At 34.3% G+C, this 19,447-nt stretch overlaps 1 protein-coding gene and 1 long non-coding RNA gene across 12 annotated transcripts in view; one reads left to right on the top strand and one right to left on the bottom strand.

The window, feature by feature from the left end:
* Window positions 1-13,833, bottom strand: part of HGF (hepatocyte growth factor) — a 75,653-nt gene extending 61,820 nt beyond the window's left edge. For 3 of the 11 annotated variants that reach the window (XM_084977311.1, XM_084977313.1, XM_084977317.1), the window contains exons 1-3: window positions 13,364-13,608; window positions 1,751-1,863; window positions 144-258 (exon numbers count right to left, since the gene is read on the bottom strand). In XM_084977311.1, coding sequence (XP_084833437.1) covers window positions 144-258; window positions 1,751-1,808 — 173 coding nt within the window. In that variant the 5' untranslated portion in view covers window positions 1,809-1,863; window positions 13,364-13,608. Of the gene's footprint in view, window positions 1-143; window positions 259-1,750; window positions 1,864-6,498; window positions 6,665-13,363; window positions 13,609-13,759 lie in introns of those variants that run through there. The other 8 variants (XM_003130222.6, XM_084977310.1, XM_013979787.3 and 5 more) reach the window with 5 other exon arrangements.
* Window positions 1-19,447, top strand: part of LOC110255496 (uncharacterized) — a 714,189-nt gene that overhangs the window by 638,361 nt on the left and 56,381 nt on the right. The window lies entirely within an intron of this gene.

The raw sequence follows: 19,447 nt of genomic DNA, 5'->3' as shown, positions 1-19,447 counted from the left end.
ATAATAAGTTTTGGCCTAATACAATTCTCCAGAGTTGGCTCAATTATTATAGAACTGTAGGATTATTCTGAAAGACTAACCTGGGATTGCCAACACACCTATAAAAGAGAGGCTCTATACTCTTTTCTTCATGCTAGTCTTACCTGTGTTCATGTGGTATCATGGAATTCCAGGGCTGGCATTTGATGCCACTTTTAGTGATAGATACCGTTCCCTTATAGCTACCTCCTTTACCAATGATGCAGTTTCTAATGTAGTCTGTCAGAAGAAAGCAGAGAATAATGTTATAGCTATGTGTAACATATACTGTATTCGTTAAAAATAAAAATAATGAGAAACTTCCATTTGAATCTGTAAGTAATGCTTGTAAATGATCACAAATCATATTAAAATTTCCTGCCTAAAGCTTCTAGTAGTATTTTCTAAATAATAAGCTTCAGAAGAATCCAAAACAACCAAAAAAGACCATTAAGAAGTTTTAATTTTGTAAGTATATACTTGGATAACTGTAGAGAGTAGTCTACATGTTTAAGGAAGATTAGTCTATATACTCAACTGACCAGGTGAATTTGAAAGTTACTTTAAGGTAATAGAAATAACTACTTTGTCCTTATATCAGTAAAATTGTGTGAGTTTTTGTGTATGCATGTGTATGTGTGTGTATGTGGTAATTATGTTGTGTTGATTATTATTTTCCATACTTTTGCCAACAGATCAGCTGCTAAATTATAGGACAATCAAACTGAAACAAATTGCATATTCCTATCAAATAATAGTATATACAGTTGTTAGCAACCTAGAAAATTGAAGATGGTTTATACCAGATTATGAATTATGTTTAGGATTTATAGAACTATTGGAGTGTTAAGAGATCCAGTGGATTAGAGTGGATTAGAGATCATCTTATTTTCTACATGAATTAATTTTAAACATCTTCCCTATTGATAAAGAAGTGTCTGCGTATATAACTACGTACTTAAATTTAATGAAACACAATATCATTTAAGAAAACATTAAAATTGAAATAAATAGTTATAAACATAATCCATGGTTATTAATATGTGCGATGATAGCTTTATTTTATAAAATATATATTTAACATTCTTAAATTACTTTATTAATATAAATCTTCTTTTAACAAGTAAATACCTTGTGACTGTAATATAGACTAGCAAAATAGGCAAGTTAACAGATAGTATGGTTTCAATTCTTTTAAAGATTTTTAAAAGTATATGATTAGGAATAGATCCAACTAATTTTTCAAAACCTACATATTTCATTATTATGAGCAATCATCATTATAATTTAGGTTAGTTATCCAGTTATTAAAATTTAAAACACTATATTAAGCTGTTAAATAAAATATCTTAAACTAATAATTTAAGCTGACACTTTCTAAAATGAATATGGAGGTGGGAACCTCCATATGCCACAGGTGCACCCTTAAAAAAAAGCAATAAATAAATAAATAGAGTGAATACGGGGACTGTAATTAAGTTCCAGGAGATGTACTAGATATAAACAAAAAGGGAGGAGATTATCTAATTATGGAAAATTTGGTAAATCCTGCCTTTAAAGTATCATACAGAAAAGTCAAGGCCACTAATATCATCTGTCTTCATGGATGAATTAAATGCATAATAGATCTAGGATATAACGGAAAAATCAGTTGGAAAAAGCACCAAGCCAGAAAATTACATATGTTTTATACTTTATTTCATTATGAAATATTTAGGGAGAATCCAGTTACCTTTGTTTTCATAGAGGTCAAATTCATGGCCAAATTCTTTTTTCACTCCACTTGACATGCTATTGAAAGGGAACCAGAGACATCGTTTTCTTGCTTTATCAAAAACAAAGGCCCTGAAAAAAATATCTGAATGAAAAGAAGGAATACTACAATGTATACATTTTTAAAGAATAAGCACATGGTTTATCCCTGGAGGATAATATAGAAACAGACACATTACTATGTATTCCATAAATAAGGGTGATGTTTGAACCTATTATTTTGATAACCAAATAAGACAGAACAAAATTAAATTTTTACAGGTATAGATTTAAATATCAGGATAAAATTTGAAATTTTCTCATGTTATTCTAAATGGCATCTAGAAAAATGAAGTCTTCAACAAGCAAAATCAGTATGTAACACAACTACTTGGATTATTTCTAAAGACTTTATTCTTTTGCAAGTATACAGCAGGTTGGAAGTTTTTTTGTAGTTATGTACAAATGATTATATATTTGAAATATAATGATTAATTTCCAAATGTGGTAATTGTAAAAGGCAGATTCTAAAGTGTTATTTCCTAAAATGCATTAGACAAATAACTATGCCAGGAAATTCTAGCAAAGAAGGATCTGAAATTAAATGTTTGGGAAATTTTGCATGTAATACCACTTCTTTGTGAGTGTTTCTTTTAATAAGCATTGAAGCTTATTAAAGGCTATGAAAATCCTTTTGTTAGTTAACTTTATATAAGACAATGTTTCCTAAACAGATTTGCTTGCATAAGCATTTTAATTTAAAAAAAAACTATTAATATCATAGAGAATGTGTTTTTGATGGAGTTCCCATCATGGCTCAGTGGAAATGAATTTGACTAGTATTCATGAGGATGCAGGTACAATCCCTGGCCTTTCTCAGTGGGTTAAGGATCTGGTGTTGCTGGGAGCTGTGGTGTAGAACACAGATGCTGCTCTGATCTGGCGTTGCAGTGGCTGTGGTATATAGGCCAGCAGTTAACAGCTCCGATTTGACCCCTAGCCTGGGAACCTCCATATGCCACAGGTGCAGCCCTAGAAAGACCCCCCCCCTAAAAAAAGAGAGAGAGAATATGTTTTTGATATATCATCTTGACAAAAATTACCAAAATGTGTTACTCCTACAATTATTCCTATAGCTAAGTATTATACTTTTGTTGTTGTTCACTAAAAAAGTGTTTCTAAAGCAAAATAATAAACACTAAAACACCTTAACTGAAAATAGCAAAGTATTTGATAAGATTTTCAACATATTGTGTTACCACTTTTTACAATTAAGAAAATAAAGTTAGAACTGTTTTTCTTTCCATTAAGAAATAGTAGTAAAACTCCCTCATAGTACTTTCTTCCTAATATAATGCTACCAAGTATATCTAATTAAAATAAATACAGAAATTTTTCTGAGAATAGATTTTCATTTCAAGACCACTTATATACACACACATGCACACACACACACACACACACACACATATATATTTGGCCATGTTTATGGTATGTGAAGTTACTGGGCCAGGGATCAAATCCATGCCGCAACTGTAACCAGAGCCATAGCAGTGACAATGCCAGATCCTTTATCTGCAGAGCTACAAGAGAACTCTAAAACATATTTTTAAAAACACACAAATTTCTTGTAATTTTTTAGATATTTCAACTTTGTCATTTATTTCTTAACATTTTAACAGCTTTTAAATAATTTTGAATAAGGGGAAGTAACTTATAAAACAAATATTAAGAATCTTATGAAATTATTTAAAATATTTTACCTATTATTTTAGATTTTTGCTTAGAGCATTTTATTCTATATCCAAATAACTTCAAAAATTATATGTATGAATTTGGGGCTTTGATTTACATATAGACATTTTAAAATAGGCACCTATAAAAACATTTTACAGCCGGAATAGTATTAAAGAACAAACATGAAAGTATATTTTTGCAAATGCAACAGAGTAACTTGATAAAAGAAATTTGGGTCTGGTAGATAGAGAACTTATGCAATATATGTTAAATTCCCTATTTCACCATTGTAAGATTTGAGGAATGACCTTGAAAGCATAGTAATGAGATAAAATATATATACAAAGGTTAAAAACTAAATACTATATCTAAAAAGAAATTTTAAAATTACATAATCAAATACCTGCCACTTAACTTCACATTAAAATAAAAATGTACCACACATATAAGCTACTTTTCTATCAGTAATATGACTGACATGAGATGACCTTGCAAATAACTCATGAGTCTCATCAGGAGCATATAAGATTTGCCTCTATGACTTCAAAAGTGATTCCATCAGAAAAGTGGGTGACAGGGTTTCAAATGTGTTGATTTTATTTGCTCTTTTCTCTCATTCCATTACAATGTCATATACTCTCAGAATGAGATACTCCTTTTATTAGTTTATGTTTCCATATGGACTGGATCCAAGTTGTCAGATTCCATGAATTGCATCTTCTTTTAAGTTTGACTTTAGTAGTCTTTATCTTAGCCTTATTTTAATTATCATATTCCTTTCAAGAATTTATTTTGTCTAGGTTTCTAGTTGTTTATAGCAGAAGAGCAATTCCAATACCAGTTACTCAATCATGGTTAGAAAAGGAAAGTCTCCTATTTTCATCTCTTGAGTCAGTTCATGAAAAGCAGTTTTCTGAATAACTTAGAATCAGGCATTCTGGTCATCTTTCTCACCCAGCAAAAAGAAATTCGATCGCCATAAAATCAAGATTTTTGACACCTTCTCAAGAAGAAAGAGTGTTTTGAGACTGTTCTACAATAACTGAATCAAAGATGGTTTCACACAGCATTATTGGTATTTTCAGAATATTTTTACATACTTGCCATTGTTTTTCAGTGATTCTAGTTCATGTAACAAGTCTGCAAAAAGAGCTTTTATTCATTAAGAATCAATTTTCAGAGTTTCAAAGTATGTCCATTCATTTCCTAATGAATACCGTATTTAGTGATTTCAGTTAGGTGTATAGATATATATGTGCATACACATATATTTGTGTGTGCATAGATAGATAGATAGATAGATAGCATGGATGCCACTTTGAGCAGAGAACTTTGGCTGTATTTTGGAATTATTACATATGCTTTCCCACAAAGGTTGCAATAAATTTGGAGACTAAATATAACTCAATCAGAATATGGTAGAAAAGCATCAAACCGCATATACATGGGATATGTACAGGTTTATTAATCAGGTCACATGTGCTCTCCAATGCAGCAAAATCATTATAGTTTGTCCTAGTTAAAACAAAGGGAAAGCTGTTTTGGTTTGGTTTGATTTTTCTAGGCCTAGGCTGACTAATGTGTAAATTGAGACGTAGCAACACTTTCCTTACCAAGATAGTGTATTTTCAGATTCAAAGTTAAAAATCAACAATGAGATGTGGTTCTCCCATTCCCTTTGTCCCCACCTTTCTAACCCTGAGAGGGGAAAATACAATAAATCCAATCTCTTCAATTGCCGGAAGAATAGCTCTATAAATCTACACAGCTGAAATGCTGATTGAGAGTAGTTTTCTCTAATTTCTTTTTTTAAAATCTCAAGGCTTTCCTAGGAGACTCAGAGGAAAAACAACAACGACAACAACAAAACAGAATTATCATAGGAATTACTTGCAAAGTTAATTCCCTACTCCCCATGCCAGGATACATCTCTGTGAAAGTGGCAGTTTGGCTATAAAAAGGCTTCCAAATGAGATCTCAATGAATAGAAAAGAGATAGATTATTTCTTTTCCCCTAAATATGTTGAGGACCTCCTCTGACCATGTCCTTTCTCCTCAGGCCCATAACTTATTTTTCTAAGGAAGATAAGGTGAAATTAGGACCTCTTGCCTGGATGCTACTAAAATCTATGTTCACCATATATGTCACTACTCAAATGTAATAGAATAGAATTCAGAGTGACAGGATGCCATATGCAATCTTGTTAAATGGGATGAAACAGGGAATGTAAAGATGGAAAGTAAATGAGGGGTGGGGATGCTGATGAAGAACTAGGAAATGAGTTTTCTTCTGGCTGTTTGGAAGACTGTTCAGATGAAACTGTCACCTTCATGGCCCCAAACTCTGGGATCATTGGCAAAGTAGTAAGGAATTCTTCCCTGTGAAGTCACAGGGGGACTTTCAAAAGACAAGAACACTCTCCATTTGCATCACCTCATGCCTCTTTGAACTGCCCCATCACTTTTCACCTAAAACTTCATCATCACTACCCCCAATTCCTTTCAAACGGCCTCTGCTGCTGACACCCAGCCCTCTAGTTTTTTATCTAATTCTCTCAACACCTTTTATTTAAATCCCTAAAGACAGTGATATAAATTGTGATAAGTATTGGCTCTTGCCCAACTTATAGTCTGAAAATTTCTCTACTGCTCTGGTGAGAAAAAAGTTAACTCTGAATAGAATATTCTAAAATATTTAGAGAGATAAAAGTTAATCTAATTGAATTTTAATTCCTAAAGGTTGATTGTTCATATGATGAGAAAATATAAATTTCATATCTAAAGCCAGTGTGGATTCTAAAATATCTCAGTTTATATCCTCTCCCTTAGTTATATTTCCATCAATTGAGAACTAATTCTTCTGTTGTAATGAGTTGAAATTAAGTTAAGCTTATAATTTTAAGGGCATATTTTATTGAACACAAAAAATGATGATAATGAGTACATGCTATATTTGTAAAATTATTCTAAGAAGAAAATGAAGCAACTTACTTGCATGTGAATGGAAGTCCTTTATTCCTAATACATCTATTGGCACATTGATCTGCAGTATTCATTTTTTTGGTTTTTATCTTCAGTAATGGGTCTTCGTTAATTAGAGTGGTCTTTGCTGACTTTTTGAATTCATGAAGTGTGTTTCTTCTTTTCTTCTGTCCTTCTATTAATAATAATAATTTTTTTAAAAAACATGGAAGAAAATCTTTTAAGGTTCATATAGAAAAAGCATCCCTAAGAATCATCTACAAGATAATGATTTTATCTGACAAAATACTAGATGTCTAGTGGTTGGGAGTGGAATGATAAGAGGAATGATACTCTCAGATAGTTAAGAGCAAGAGAGGAATATTATAATCAGTAAAAAATAAATAACCTATCATGCAAAACTACTCATCTACATTCTTTCAAATGAAGGATGCTTTTAAAAATTAGGACAGAGTTCACTCTTAAGAAATAAGTAACATGATATTCTCCAAAAAGCATGAAAGCAAGTGAGAGGGCGTATCATATCATCCTCTGTAATTAAATTTGTCATTCCCTTCTACAGTTGCTCCTTATGTAAGTTATAGTATTAATTAGATAAGCCAATTCAGTGACAGGTGTGAAACTTCTCACTAAGAAATGATGCAATGGATAAATTCTTCTGGCTCACTCTTTAAAGTATTTCATACTATTCATATTTTAGCCCTTCTCATTTCCTACATAAGTGTTTTCTGTGCTATTGAGCACTGTTTCTTAGTATTACTGGACTGTTTGTTTTGAAATCAAGCCAAATGTTATAAATCAAATATGTATAAAACTTCATCCTTTAATGTAGCGGTATCATTTTTCTTCATGAAGGTATTTTACCAGGCCCCTAGATAGAATGAAGCCTTCTATTAAAAAACTGAAGAACAGAGCTAAAATATCCTAAGAGACTTAACCTTACAGATATATTTAGAATAAAAAAAATACTTGCTTCATTCTTAATTTGCCCAAAGTCGCCTGGTTTCTAATGATGATCACCTTTTCACAATGAGGATTAGATTTTCTAAGACATTGCAGCTATTGTATAATAAGAATGGACACAGTTGTGCTCCTCCTCTGCCTGTCATTTTTTGAATACTTTATAACAAAGGCAGAAATAATACATTTATTTTAAGATAAAGAAACCATGACACCGGAGAAAATTGATGACTTCAAAATTCAAATTCCAGCTGTCTGGCTTCACAGGTCCCACTCTTAAACTCTTATGATGCCATCTTTCTCTAAGACTCAATAAGAAAGCATGTGGAAATATGGCTTGTGAATAGTTTCTGAAGATTTGGTTAAAGCTATCAGTAAAGAAGAAATGTGCATGGCAGAACAGGAAATACATTCCTGGTCTTTAACATGGTGAAATGTGTTGAGAAAAGAGGGTGAAAATTTGTGCAGAAAATTTGGAAACATGGTTACACAGAGTGAGGTACCAAAAATGGTATCATCCTCTTAAGTTTTCCAACAACCACTGGCTCCAGTTGTTTTAGTAAACTTGCAGATGCTACTCATTAATGTCTGTCCTAACCTGAGGTCCACAATAAATCAGAGAAAACATGAATTCCTCTAAATCTCTGGTTCTCTGTAAAACTCCAGAACACAATCCCGCAAAGACTGGTACTAATTCTTATAATAATGCCTTCATTTTTAACTTTTCTTTGCCCTACACAATGGAATGGCTATGGTAGAACAAATATGATTTAAAAGACATTTTAACATAGAAATTCAATCAACCAAATAATCTATCAACATGTTATTTATTGAGTGTGAACCAAATGCTTTGTATAATGTTGGCAGACTGATGATAATTCTGGCATTCTTATTGACTTGCCAAGTGACTTTGTTTAATTGTCTTAAATGTTAATATTCCATTACTCAATTTATAAGATGAAAGTTATATTTGAAATAAAAGGTACTATTTAAACTGTACTCATTCAGAGATCAATTTGGCTAAAGATGTTATGAATATGTAAAATTTTAGTTTTGTTTTTGAAATTTTATCTTTTAATTCCTGGCATAAGAAAAGAAACTGTTATTCTCTCAAATAAAGAAGTAATATAATTCTTTTCAAAGTTTGGTTTCTGTCACAGGACCATGTACATGGGAGATAAGTTTCTCCATTAAGAATTTCTCCTTTTGATCTTAATGTACTGTTTCTAAGGTACTGTGAAATATTTCACAGCATACTAAGCATCTGATTTCCTGTATAAATTGTAATATTTCATAGAAACAAATAGTAGTTAATGGATGCAGAAAAGCTATTTTAAAACTATCTGCCAAAATTCAATTAACTATAGAATTAAAATTTACCTAATGTATGATGTATTTATTACATATGTTTAAGTGTGAGAGAAGAACATAAAACTAAGTTTAAAAGGTCTAAGACAAACATGGAGTTCATATATGTATTTTCCTAATTATCAAATAAAAGAGAACCCCTGGTCAATGCCCTGGTTTCTTTTCTCAGAACCACACAAAATGGAGCAAGGCATTGAGGATGACTATAGAGAAAAGTGGTTTCTGTGGGATTGTTGGTTGTATTTAATTCTGTAGATCCTCAGTTGTCCTATTGAAATGTGTTAATATGTGGCTGTACTCATAAAAAAATAGTCTACCCTTGCTTGCTGATAAACTTTTCTATAACTACCTTTTATCTAAAGATCAAAAAGTATCCTGAAAAGCAAATAAATCCATGATTTCCCCTTACTAGATAATAAATAGGAGTGAAAAGCTTGTCTGGGGCTACAAAGCTAATCAGAGGCAATTAGAACCAGATACCTGGATTCTCTTTTCACTATTTATTTCTCATGATTTAGAAGCTTTCTCTTATAATTCAGTCATTTCTAGTAGGTCAGTTACTAATTACTCAAAAATGTGAAGTTCAAGCTAGTTGTACATCATGTAATCCACACATCTATAAAATTAATTCCTTCTTCAATAAAAGAAAAATTCAAAACAGGAGTCATTCAAAAAACAGAATCTGAAAATAAAATTCCTTTGCTGAAAATAGTTTCAGCTTTCTCTTCCATATGTATTAACAACTGATGCTTGTTTTACTGAAAACAGTTAAAAGACGAGCTTAATTTGGGAAGAAACTCAAAAATTTCTTTGGATCAGATTTTTCCCTGCTATTTTTTGTGCATGACTCTTAGTCGAAGTTTATAAACAAAATATTGAAATGAAATCAAAGGGTAAGAGATCACTACAACTTTGTCATGCTTTCCTGTCCTTTAAATTGTAACTCCTTTTTCTTCTTCTCCTTATATTTCCTAAAGAAACTGAAGTCTCTGTTTTAAAACTGAAATCATTAGGATCTTACTGAAAACCTACAAACAAAAAGTAGGGTCAAATGTATCAAGGTGCTTGAAGAAAGACATATTTCTCCCTCTGGTCTCTGGGCCTCACACTCATTTCTCTCAGTACCTCATATATTTTCTTTTCTGTATGGACTAACTATTGACTTCAAAGAAAATCATGCAAGGAAAGGATTTGCAGGGTGTGGAAAGAAGCAGGAATCTGGCTCCACATATTCTCAGAAACCTACCCACATGATTAGTGATTAACAGCTTGAAGTGGCAAGATGTTAAGATGAAAGTACACAAATAATTAATGGAAGGGAATGGTGGTGACTGGAGATTTTAAACTTCCCAAAGGCAAAAATCACAAATACAAGTGCAAATCTTCATTGCTCTTATCTAGAACTTGGATTTCACAAATGGACAAGCATCTCTCCTTCTTTAGAGAACAGAACAGTATCACAAATAAAGATGTCAAGAAGGGACCAAGTAAGATTTAAATCGAATGTTGGTATTTGAGAAGCAGCATAATTATCTCTTCCAAAAAGATTGACAAATGAAATGATGTTCAGTGTGAAATTAGAGACCTCCCTAGATAGTTCCCTTCTTCTCCTTCATTCCACTTCCTTGTTCAGCCTCTTCCTGGTCTCTTCCTTCATTGTCTGTCTCTGCCTAACATCTCTCCTCCACACCCCAACCAAAACCAGCACCCTTAAGCCAGGTATCTTGTCAGCTCAAAACCTCCAGCTGCAACCCGTAACATTCAGAATAGTGTGGTTTAGCATGTTTGGACATCCAAACATTTACATGCTAGTCTATCTTACTTTTCCAGTCTATCTTACTTTCCAATTGCAGGCCATATTGCTCCTCCTCAGGCACCTAATACACCAGCCCCACATGATTACCTACCCTTCTTATATTTTTTCACCTGAGTACCTTCAACCACTTTGTGCTCCCCTAACTTAGATATGGATCATACTACTACCTATCTTTTCATATGCACTTTGGGATACTGCATACTTCCTAAACCCAGTTTGATTCTCTAAGCTAGAGATGAACTCTCAACCATAACAGAGTAATGCTGCTAACACAGAATTTTTGTTATATTACTTAGCAAAATAGTTTTTTTTACTATTTTGCTAAGTAAAGTAAGCTTTAGTTTGTTTCATTGCTGCAGGTTTCAATATAAATAAAAGAAAAAAATACACATTACATATTTCATTTACATAGATTCTGGTTAGAAACTCAGCTCTATCTCTATGGTAATAAGATAAAATGTTTAAGGTCCTTAACTTCAGTATCCTCATGTAAGATGAGTCATTTCAGTAATGCCAATCTTATTAGAATTAAACAAGTTTGTTTTAGAACTTGGTCTGTAATAGTTTCTCAACAATTACAGGTTTCTTTCTCATTTGTTCATCTTTGCATCCCCTAGGGGGTCCTGAACAGTAGGTGCTCATTTAATGCTTCTTTTGTTACAGAAGACTGGACATTTGTATCCAGCATAGATGTGAATGAATAGAGGATAATTGTATGTGGACAAATTCCTATAAAGATGGCTTGAGTCTATTATATTGAATATTTCTTCAAGTTTTTGGAACCTTCAAAAATATTTCCATAATATATTCTGTTCATAACTAGTTGTCACTTCTTAAAAGTATCCACTTCTTTTTAAATATTGTGTTAATTTACAGTATGTAAAAAAGCAGACTCATAAGATAAATCAAAAAATACAACCAAAGCAACTAAGAACAACAACAAAAAACCTTCTAAATGTTCATTCAACATTAGGTGATATAAAAAGAGTAAACTTTCTTCGTATGTTCTAAAAGTCCTATCTACATTTTCCTTTTTGAAGCATGTTATAAAAAAAAGAAAAAACTATCAAAATAAACTTGCCACCCAGACAAAGGCAGCCCCCTCTTTTGATAACAACTTTAGCATTATCCACTTTAGGAATTATTCTATTATCTGTAATTCCCAATTGGCCTCTCCTTGCCTGCCAGCACACTCTTGGGCTGCATTCTCCCTATATTCAGGAAACACAGTCATTTCAACATTAGCCAAAGTGAAATGTAATTATGAGTGTATATCTCCTGCCAAAAGTTCAGAAGGCATGCCAAAAACAAATAGACATTGTCTATGGTTGATCTCCTGTTTGGGTTTTCCATACTGTGTTCTCCATGCATAGCACAAATGATTCCAGGTAATATTTTACTTCAACCCATCAGCATTTTAATCTTTAAAAATGAAAGCCCTCAAAATATTAGCCATTATTTCATTTTATACTCAAAACCCCTGAAGCCAGCAACATTGTATAAGAATCAGTTTTAACATAACACATCTCAAGGATGATAACCTGCCAGACTGATCTTTTTTTTTTTTTTCACCCCTTCAGAAACCTAACATAAGTGTTTTCAGATTGACCCTTCCCACACAGTGTTGTTTTCTAAGAGAGTCACTTCACAAAAGAGAAGAAAGCCAGGTGGATTGAATGATCTTTCTTGTCATCTTGCAAATTCCTGGTGTTTTCAACCTTTGTATTACACTGGACACTAGATCAGAGGTCTGATAAATTTCATATTTAACTAATATCAAAAGATAAGCCAGTTCTCTGTTTTGTATTATAGAAAGGCCACATCTACCGGCTGGGCATTTGTTCCATTCTTTAATCCCCCTGTGCCCACCTGTGATGGCATCACCTTCTCCTGTTGGCATCCCAGTCACGACAGTGATAATACAACCAAATACAGATGTTTCCTCTTGCCCTGATAACAACAGAAAACTCCCCAAAGCAGCACATGAAACCTCTAAACTTCTAGGCAATATGAACTCCCAAGCGACCCCATCCCAACCTGTAAATTCTAGGGAGAAAATGGGAGACTGAAAGGAGCAGTTCTGCAGCTATAATCAAAGTCACCCAATTTTTGCCTCCCTTGCACTGCAGTTTCAAAAAGGGCAGGCATCCATACCCAGAAAGAATGAGACCTTAGGAGAGAGGCTTTCTCTTTCATTTTTATAACATGCATATATTCAGAGTTTAATCTGACTTCTCCAAGTGAAAAACCTATTTTAAGTCATAATTTGGCCCTGGATGTTGATTCAGTGATGTGGGGTAGTAGATTGTCATGGGAAATTGTCCTCAGGGAAAAAAAGCATGTCTCTGCTGTACTGACCATCACTGTCCCCTTTTCAGATCAGACCCTCGGGTGAGCTTTAAACTTAGCCAAGCCAGCAAAGTTCCAGCCAGTGTTAGCACTTCAATCCCATCTCACCATCCACAACTACTAGGCTAAGTGAGACAGAGCTGGGCCAGTGGGGAGGGAGATGATGCCATACAGAGGGGATGCTAAGTATCACTTTAAATGCTTTTCAAACAGGAAAAAAAAAAATGTCAGAAGAAAGCTAAATGAGAGATTTAAAAAATTCATTCTGAGTTAAGGAAGGATGCTAGGAATAGGGAAAGAGAGAGTGTTAGGAAAAGGAAAGGTTAGCAAGAGAGAGTTAAATAATAATAATAATCATCATGAAGAAAAGAGAAAACTAACCTGCATAGGGGATGGCGATGGGAAGCAGGAGGAGGTGTAGGAGGACGTGCTGCAGCAGCAGGACTTGTAGAAGTTTGGTCACCCACATGGTGCTGCTGGATGTGCTGGCGGATCTCAGTGGAGGAGATGCCTGGGTGAAAGAATCCTGTTCCGACTCAGTGCCTAAAAGAGCCAGACGGCTCTGAGCTGCTTTTTATTGCGATGAGCTAAGTTTGTTGTGTGATTAACTGGAAAGATCTAGGTCTGAACTCCCTCTTACGGTAAGAAACTGTTTAACAACAGCCCTTTACTCTCTTCCACCCCCCCTCCTTTCCTCACTACCCCCCCCCCCCAACAACACCAAACAGATCCCTGCTCCCCACCCCCACCCCCACTCTGCTTAGGAAAGAAACTTACAAAGAAAAGGTCACCTGGCCTGAGGCCAGCTTCAATTTGGAAGCTTGAGCTCCAGATCCCAGTGGCTCCTATCCGAGTAGGGAAGGGAGGAGCAAGGCTCAGCCCAATAGCTAAATCAAGGCACCGGCAGAGGACCAATTCGCTAAATTTAAACAGGAAAATACATGTGTTTACATATCTATTTGGGAAAAGAGGAAGGGGAAGCAGCATGAGAAGCAAAGCACTGCCTTTCTGTCAAATGCGCCTCAGCTCCTAATCTGTCTAGTTTCACTGCTAGAGCAATCTAGGGATTCCAAACACTGACACAGGTTCCCTAGGGTTTTAGAGACCAGGAAGGAGAAGGGAGGCTGGCTGGGAGGCAGAGCGCAGACAGGTCCAGCCCAGGTAGAAAGAGGTTAAGTAAGGAAAGGGTAAATAAACCAGCAAAACAAAAGCACCCACAAAGTCAGGCGAGGAAATTGCCCCTGTCCAATGGGCTCAGAGCAGGCTGCTTTTTTTAGAACCTGAACTAATCTCCCCAGAGCTTAAAAAAATTTACAAAAAGTGCATAAAAGTAACTTGTTGGATCTGGGATCTATGATAAATTCTGATCATGCTCTCTTCTTAAAATGTCTAAGAGACTAGGTTCTGCCTGACAGATAATCATGGCAAGGACTGCATGTCCTTGTAAACACACACACACACACACACTCACACACGTATGTGTATGTGATATGCATACCTTCTAAAACTACCTTTCACTGGCAATCTCTCAAGCTGTTTGAATTCATGAATAATTAGTGCCCTCTCTTCTCCATCTCTGTCCTGCCTGCATGCAATCACCAGACTCCCTAAATCTAAGTGGAGAGATAAAGGGCTTGCCTGGGGAATGGGAGAGGAGAGATAAGGAACGGAATCTTGTCATATTGAGATATGTCTTTGCACCTTGGGGTGATGATCTGATTACTTTAGGTAAGAGCTTGCTTTATTTGTAGTGGATTTGGGGGTATAGTTCCCCCTGTGTATCTCTGACAGAAGTACAAGCAGGCACAGCGTCTCTGTCCACAGTGACTGGGAAAGTGGACATAATGTGAAATGTCTCCTGAGCAGTGTGCAGCTATACAGAGGTGGTAGTAGGCAAAATTAATGCCATCCACAGAATGTACTTCCCTCCACAGCTTTCATTTCTCACCCTCCAGTTCATTTCACCCCAGCTTCAGGAAGAAGCTAAGGTTGAGAAATAGCTAGAGAAACTAGAGAACTAGTTTTGAGAAATCCACTTCATCTTACCTTTTCCTATTGTTAATCCTTCTCTTTGATCATTTTCTCTTATAAAAACAAAACCAAGCAAACTTAAAAGTCATTTGTCAGCCTCTCCCTTATGTCCTAAGTATCCATTTTACTTTCCTTTTTACTTTCTATTACACTTGGAAATTTTCATTTTCAGTATACCACCTGACCATGATTCTGAATTGCCCCATGGTAACCTCCTGTGCTTTACCAGGGATTCAAACCCCTTTTAAATAAACTAGATTTTCTCTAAGTAAATTCTTATAAGGTAAATAATGAAGGAGACCAGTCTTTCTATTTGTTTTCAGAGAAAGCAGAATCAGGGCTATAAACATAATTATAATTATCATAACTTGGGGCAAAATCTATCCTGGGCACCAAAAGGAAATTGAATAAACTTATTTAATAAATGACACATTTTCACAATTTTTTTTTTTTTGCTTTTTTTAGGGCTGCACCCACTGCATACAGAGGTTCCCAGGCAATGGGTTGAATTAGAGCTATAGCTGCCAGCCTGTGCCACAGCCACAGCAACACAGGATCCAAGCCACATCTGTGTCCTTCACCACAGCTCATGGCAACACCAGATTCTTAACCCACTGTGTGAGGCCGTGGATCAAACCTTCAAACTGATGGTTACTAGTTGGATTTGTTTCAGCTGTGCCACAAGGGGAACTCCTATTTTCACAATTTTTAATTGTCACATAAAATACAATAAATACTTAACCCTATTTTGAATTATTTATCTATATTTCTATTTTGACGTTATTTGATTTCTCTATATTAAAAATGATAGCTAATATGCATTGAGTTTTTAGTGTTACTAAACATTATGCCAAGTACTCTTAGATTCTTATTTAATCTTTTTTTAAAGCACTCAATGAATTTTATTACATTTATAGTTGTACAATGATCATCATAACCCAATTTTATAACACCAACCTATATTAAAAAGAATTATTATAATTCCCATTTTACAGTTGAAGAGACCTAAGTAAATTTTTTTATTCTTAAATAACTTAAAAATTATTTTTATTCTTAAATCTTTACTGAATAAAGATTCAGTTGGGAGAGTAGAACAGAAATGGTCATGGCCCATAGGATGGGGTAAGTTTCTCTAAACCTCATAAGAAGAACCACATATCTTTTGTAAAAGATTGTAATCATTAAAATTAGCCTAAGACCAAACATGTAGGAGATGCTTAATAATAATTTACAAAATAAACAAAAATATAAACAATTAAAAAATCTCCCAAAACTGTAATCAAATACACAAAACATTATGAATTGTGCTATTGTTTTATTTTGTCTTAATAACACATTCTCTTTGTTCTTTCCAAATTATATAATGCTGTTTTCCCCATGCTCTACTCTGCTATTACCTTTATACTCCTCATGTTAAACCTATAAATCCCCAAAAGCGTTTCTGAAAAAATTTTGATAAGACAGAAAATCTTGTAAGGAGAATACTTTAAATGTTGCAATTCATATAATTACTTAAGTACAACATGGATATTCATTGCCTGTATAATATAATTTTAAGTCTTTCATAAAGTTTAAGGTCTGTAGTATTCCATGTAAGTTAGATTGATTGAATAGGAAAATGTACATTATTGTATTTTTTTAAAAGCTTGCACTTGGTTCAAAATTTTTTTTTCTTCAAAGCCTCATGTTTCTTAGGCACAAGTGATGTTTGCACCTATTTATGTCAGAAGGAAGCTAATAGGGCTTTGTGTTCTGCAGACTACTAATGAGTTTTATACTGTTAGATCAGTCATTTCATTTATTAACTGACTGGCACATATGTGGTACCATTCTGTTTGCTGCTACTATTTCTGTAGACTTAACTTTTGTCATGTGCATGGTTTCAAATTCTAGTTACTATTGAGAAAATTAATCTCCCTAAAATTCAGTTTCCTTACCACTAAAGTGGGATACTGTGCACCAGTTATTTTGCTAAATGTTGCAAATACATTATCTTACTTGCCCACCCACCCTCAAATAAAAGCTATGTATATGTGAGATGTGTATTATTATTATTGGCTTTGATATAAAAAATTGAGATTTAGAAATGAAAAGTAACTCGCTTTAGGTTAAACTGCTAGTAACGTGTAATTCTAAGCCACTGCTGTCCAGGTATCAAGTCACTGCTATCAAATACTATACCACATTGAGAGAGATCCACATTGAGAGATTTCCAATATTCTTCCTAGCTCTAAATTTTGATTATTCTACTTATCTGGATTCTTTACTTTTATACAATTCTTGCCTTCCGCATAAGAAAGAAGCAGTTCCGTAATCTTTGAGATGATTTATCTTTTGCATGTCTTGCATGTAACCATATCTTCTTATTCTTTTCCCCCTTATCATTTTCATCCTCTAAATAGTAATTTTTCGTCTGTAGGCCTCACTTCTGAATATTTGTGTTAACCACCTTAAATATAGGAAATATTGCAAAATTCGTTATGATTTGTATTGATTTATTTTAGATAATATATCATTTCAGAGCATGTATATGAAATGTTGGTCAACACATAAATTTGCCTTGACTTATCCAAGGTGCTCTCATCTAAAAGTTTGTCTCCCCAAAATTCAAATATTGGAATCCTACCCCCCCGCCAAAGATGATAGTATCAGGAGTCTTTGGGAAGTGCCTTGGGATTGGATTACTGCCTTCATAAAAGAATCTCCAGGGAGAGGCCTTCCCTCTTTCACCATATAAGAACCCAAGCAAGAAGGTTCCATCTATGAACCAGAAAACAGGCCCTCACTAGACACCGAATCTTGAACTTCTAGCCTCCAGAACTGTGAGAAATAAATTTCTGCTCTTTTTCAGGCACCCACTCTATGGTAATTTGTTGTGGCAGCCCAAGGAGACTAAGGCACAAGGTATCTTTAACAGGAGTTCCTAATGATGGAGTGAATGTTCTATGGATAGAAAATGGTTATTGGGTAATTGCTTTTTAGAAAACAAAACTTAAAAGTATGTCTAATGTCTAACACGTGAGTAGTAGTTCAATGAAAATTTGGATCAGATAGAAAACACTTTTAAATAGGTGAAGCAGAATCAGAAAACAATCTGGTAATTAAAAGCAGGCCTGGTGGCATAGTTATTTGATAATTTGTTGAAGATGGGGTACAAAGGCCACATAAAACCTTATCTTGTGCTGTGAGCATGGTAACTACAAGCCACATGTGGCTATGTAAAATATTATATTAAGTAAAATTGAGACTAAACTTTCAAAATTGCACTTGCCACATTTCAACTACTTAACAGTCAAATGTGTGTGGCTTCCATGGTGAACAATGCAGATGTAAAATAGTTCCATCATTGCTGAAAATTCTGTTAGATACAGTTGATTCAGTCTAAGGTGATTGGTATAAATGTCATTTAAGTGTGATCACAGGGTCAAGCAGAGGGGTCGAGGAAGACAATGACTGTAAAGATGCAAGAAAAAACTAAAAAACAATCTGTATGTTGGTGACATCTACTTTGAAATCCCCTCATTTCTTTCTATTAGTATTTTATGAGTTTTAACATGTATAATAGCACTCCGGTTCCTTTGTCCTTTGAACATAAAGTAACTATGACAGGACAAAAACAAGCACAGAGAAATTTGTAATGAGAAAAATAACTTTTAATCATTTTGCTTGTTTGTTTGTTTTAGCAAAATACCTGTCTCCTAAGGAATGTGATGCAATCCATACATTTTTAAGTATGGGGTCTCTGGGGATGTAACAAGTCTTTGTCTATTACATTTAAAAACAACCTAATTGAAAACAACTGGCCAGACTTTAGGACACATGATAATGTAATGTAAGGTTGTTTTAAAAATTAATTCATCACTGATTAACCACTGCAAAATTAATTTTTGCTCAATCAAATTACAGACTCAACCCTCACCCCTGAATCTTCCTGCACTCCCAGGATATGTTGCAGAATTTGTGGTGAGAAAATGACAGTAACAATTAAAGTACATCATCACAAGATAGGAATTTTCAATTGTGTAAAAAAGTAAGGTTATTGGAAGTACCCGTTGTGGCTCAGTGGAAACGAATCTACTGGTATCTGTGAGGACACAGGTTTGTTCCCTGGCCTTGCTCGGTGGGTTAAGGATCCGATCTGGTGTTGCTGTATCTGTGGCATAGGCCAGCAGCTGCAGCTCCTATTCGACCCCTAGCCTGGGAACCTCCGTGTCCCATGATTGCGGCCCTAAAAGACAAAAAAAAAAAGGTAGTTTTTTTTGTTTGTTTGTTTTGTTTTTTGTTTTGTTTTGTTTTTTTCCTAGAAATGTGTCATATATTCTTAGGCGGAAATCATCATTTTCATGCAGTTCATGAATGTCATCTATAAAGCAATAGTGTGGTGCATTAACAAAATTTCTTCTAAAACTAAAAAAAGGATAGGCATGATGAGAG

The sequence above is a fragment of the Sus scrofa genome, chromosome 9, assembly GCF_054392235.1.
Source record: "Sus scrofa isolate SSC_HxYL_T2T_F1_AM1 chromosome 9, Sscrofa_HxYL_maternal_Yorkshire_Landrace_v2.0, whole genome shotgun sequence".
Classification (NCBI taxonomy): domain Eukaryota; kingdom Metazoa; phylum Chordata; class Mammalia; order Artiodactyla; family Suidae; genus Sus; species Sus scrofa.
The sequence above is the reverse complement of the archived record's forward strand: the minus strand, read 5'-3'. Positions and strand labels throughout refer to the sequence as shown.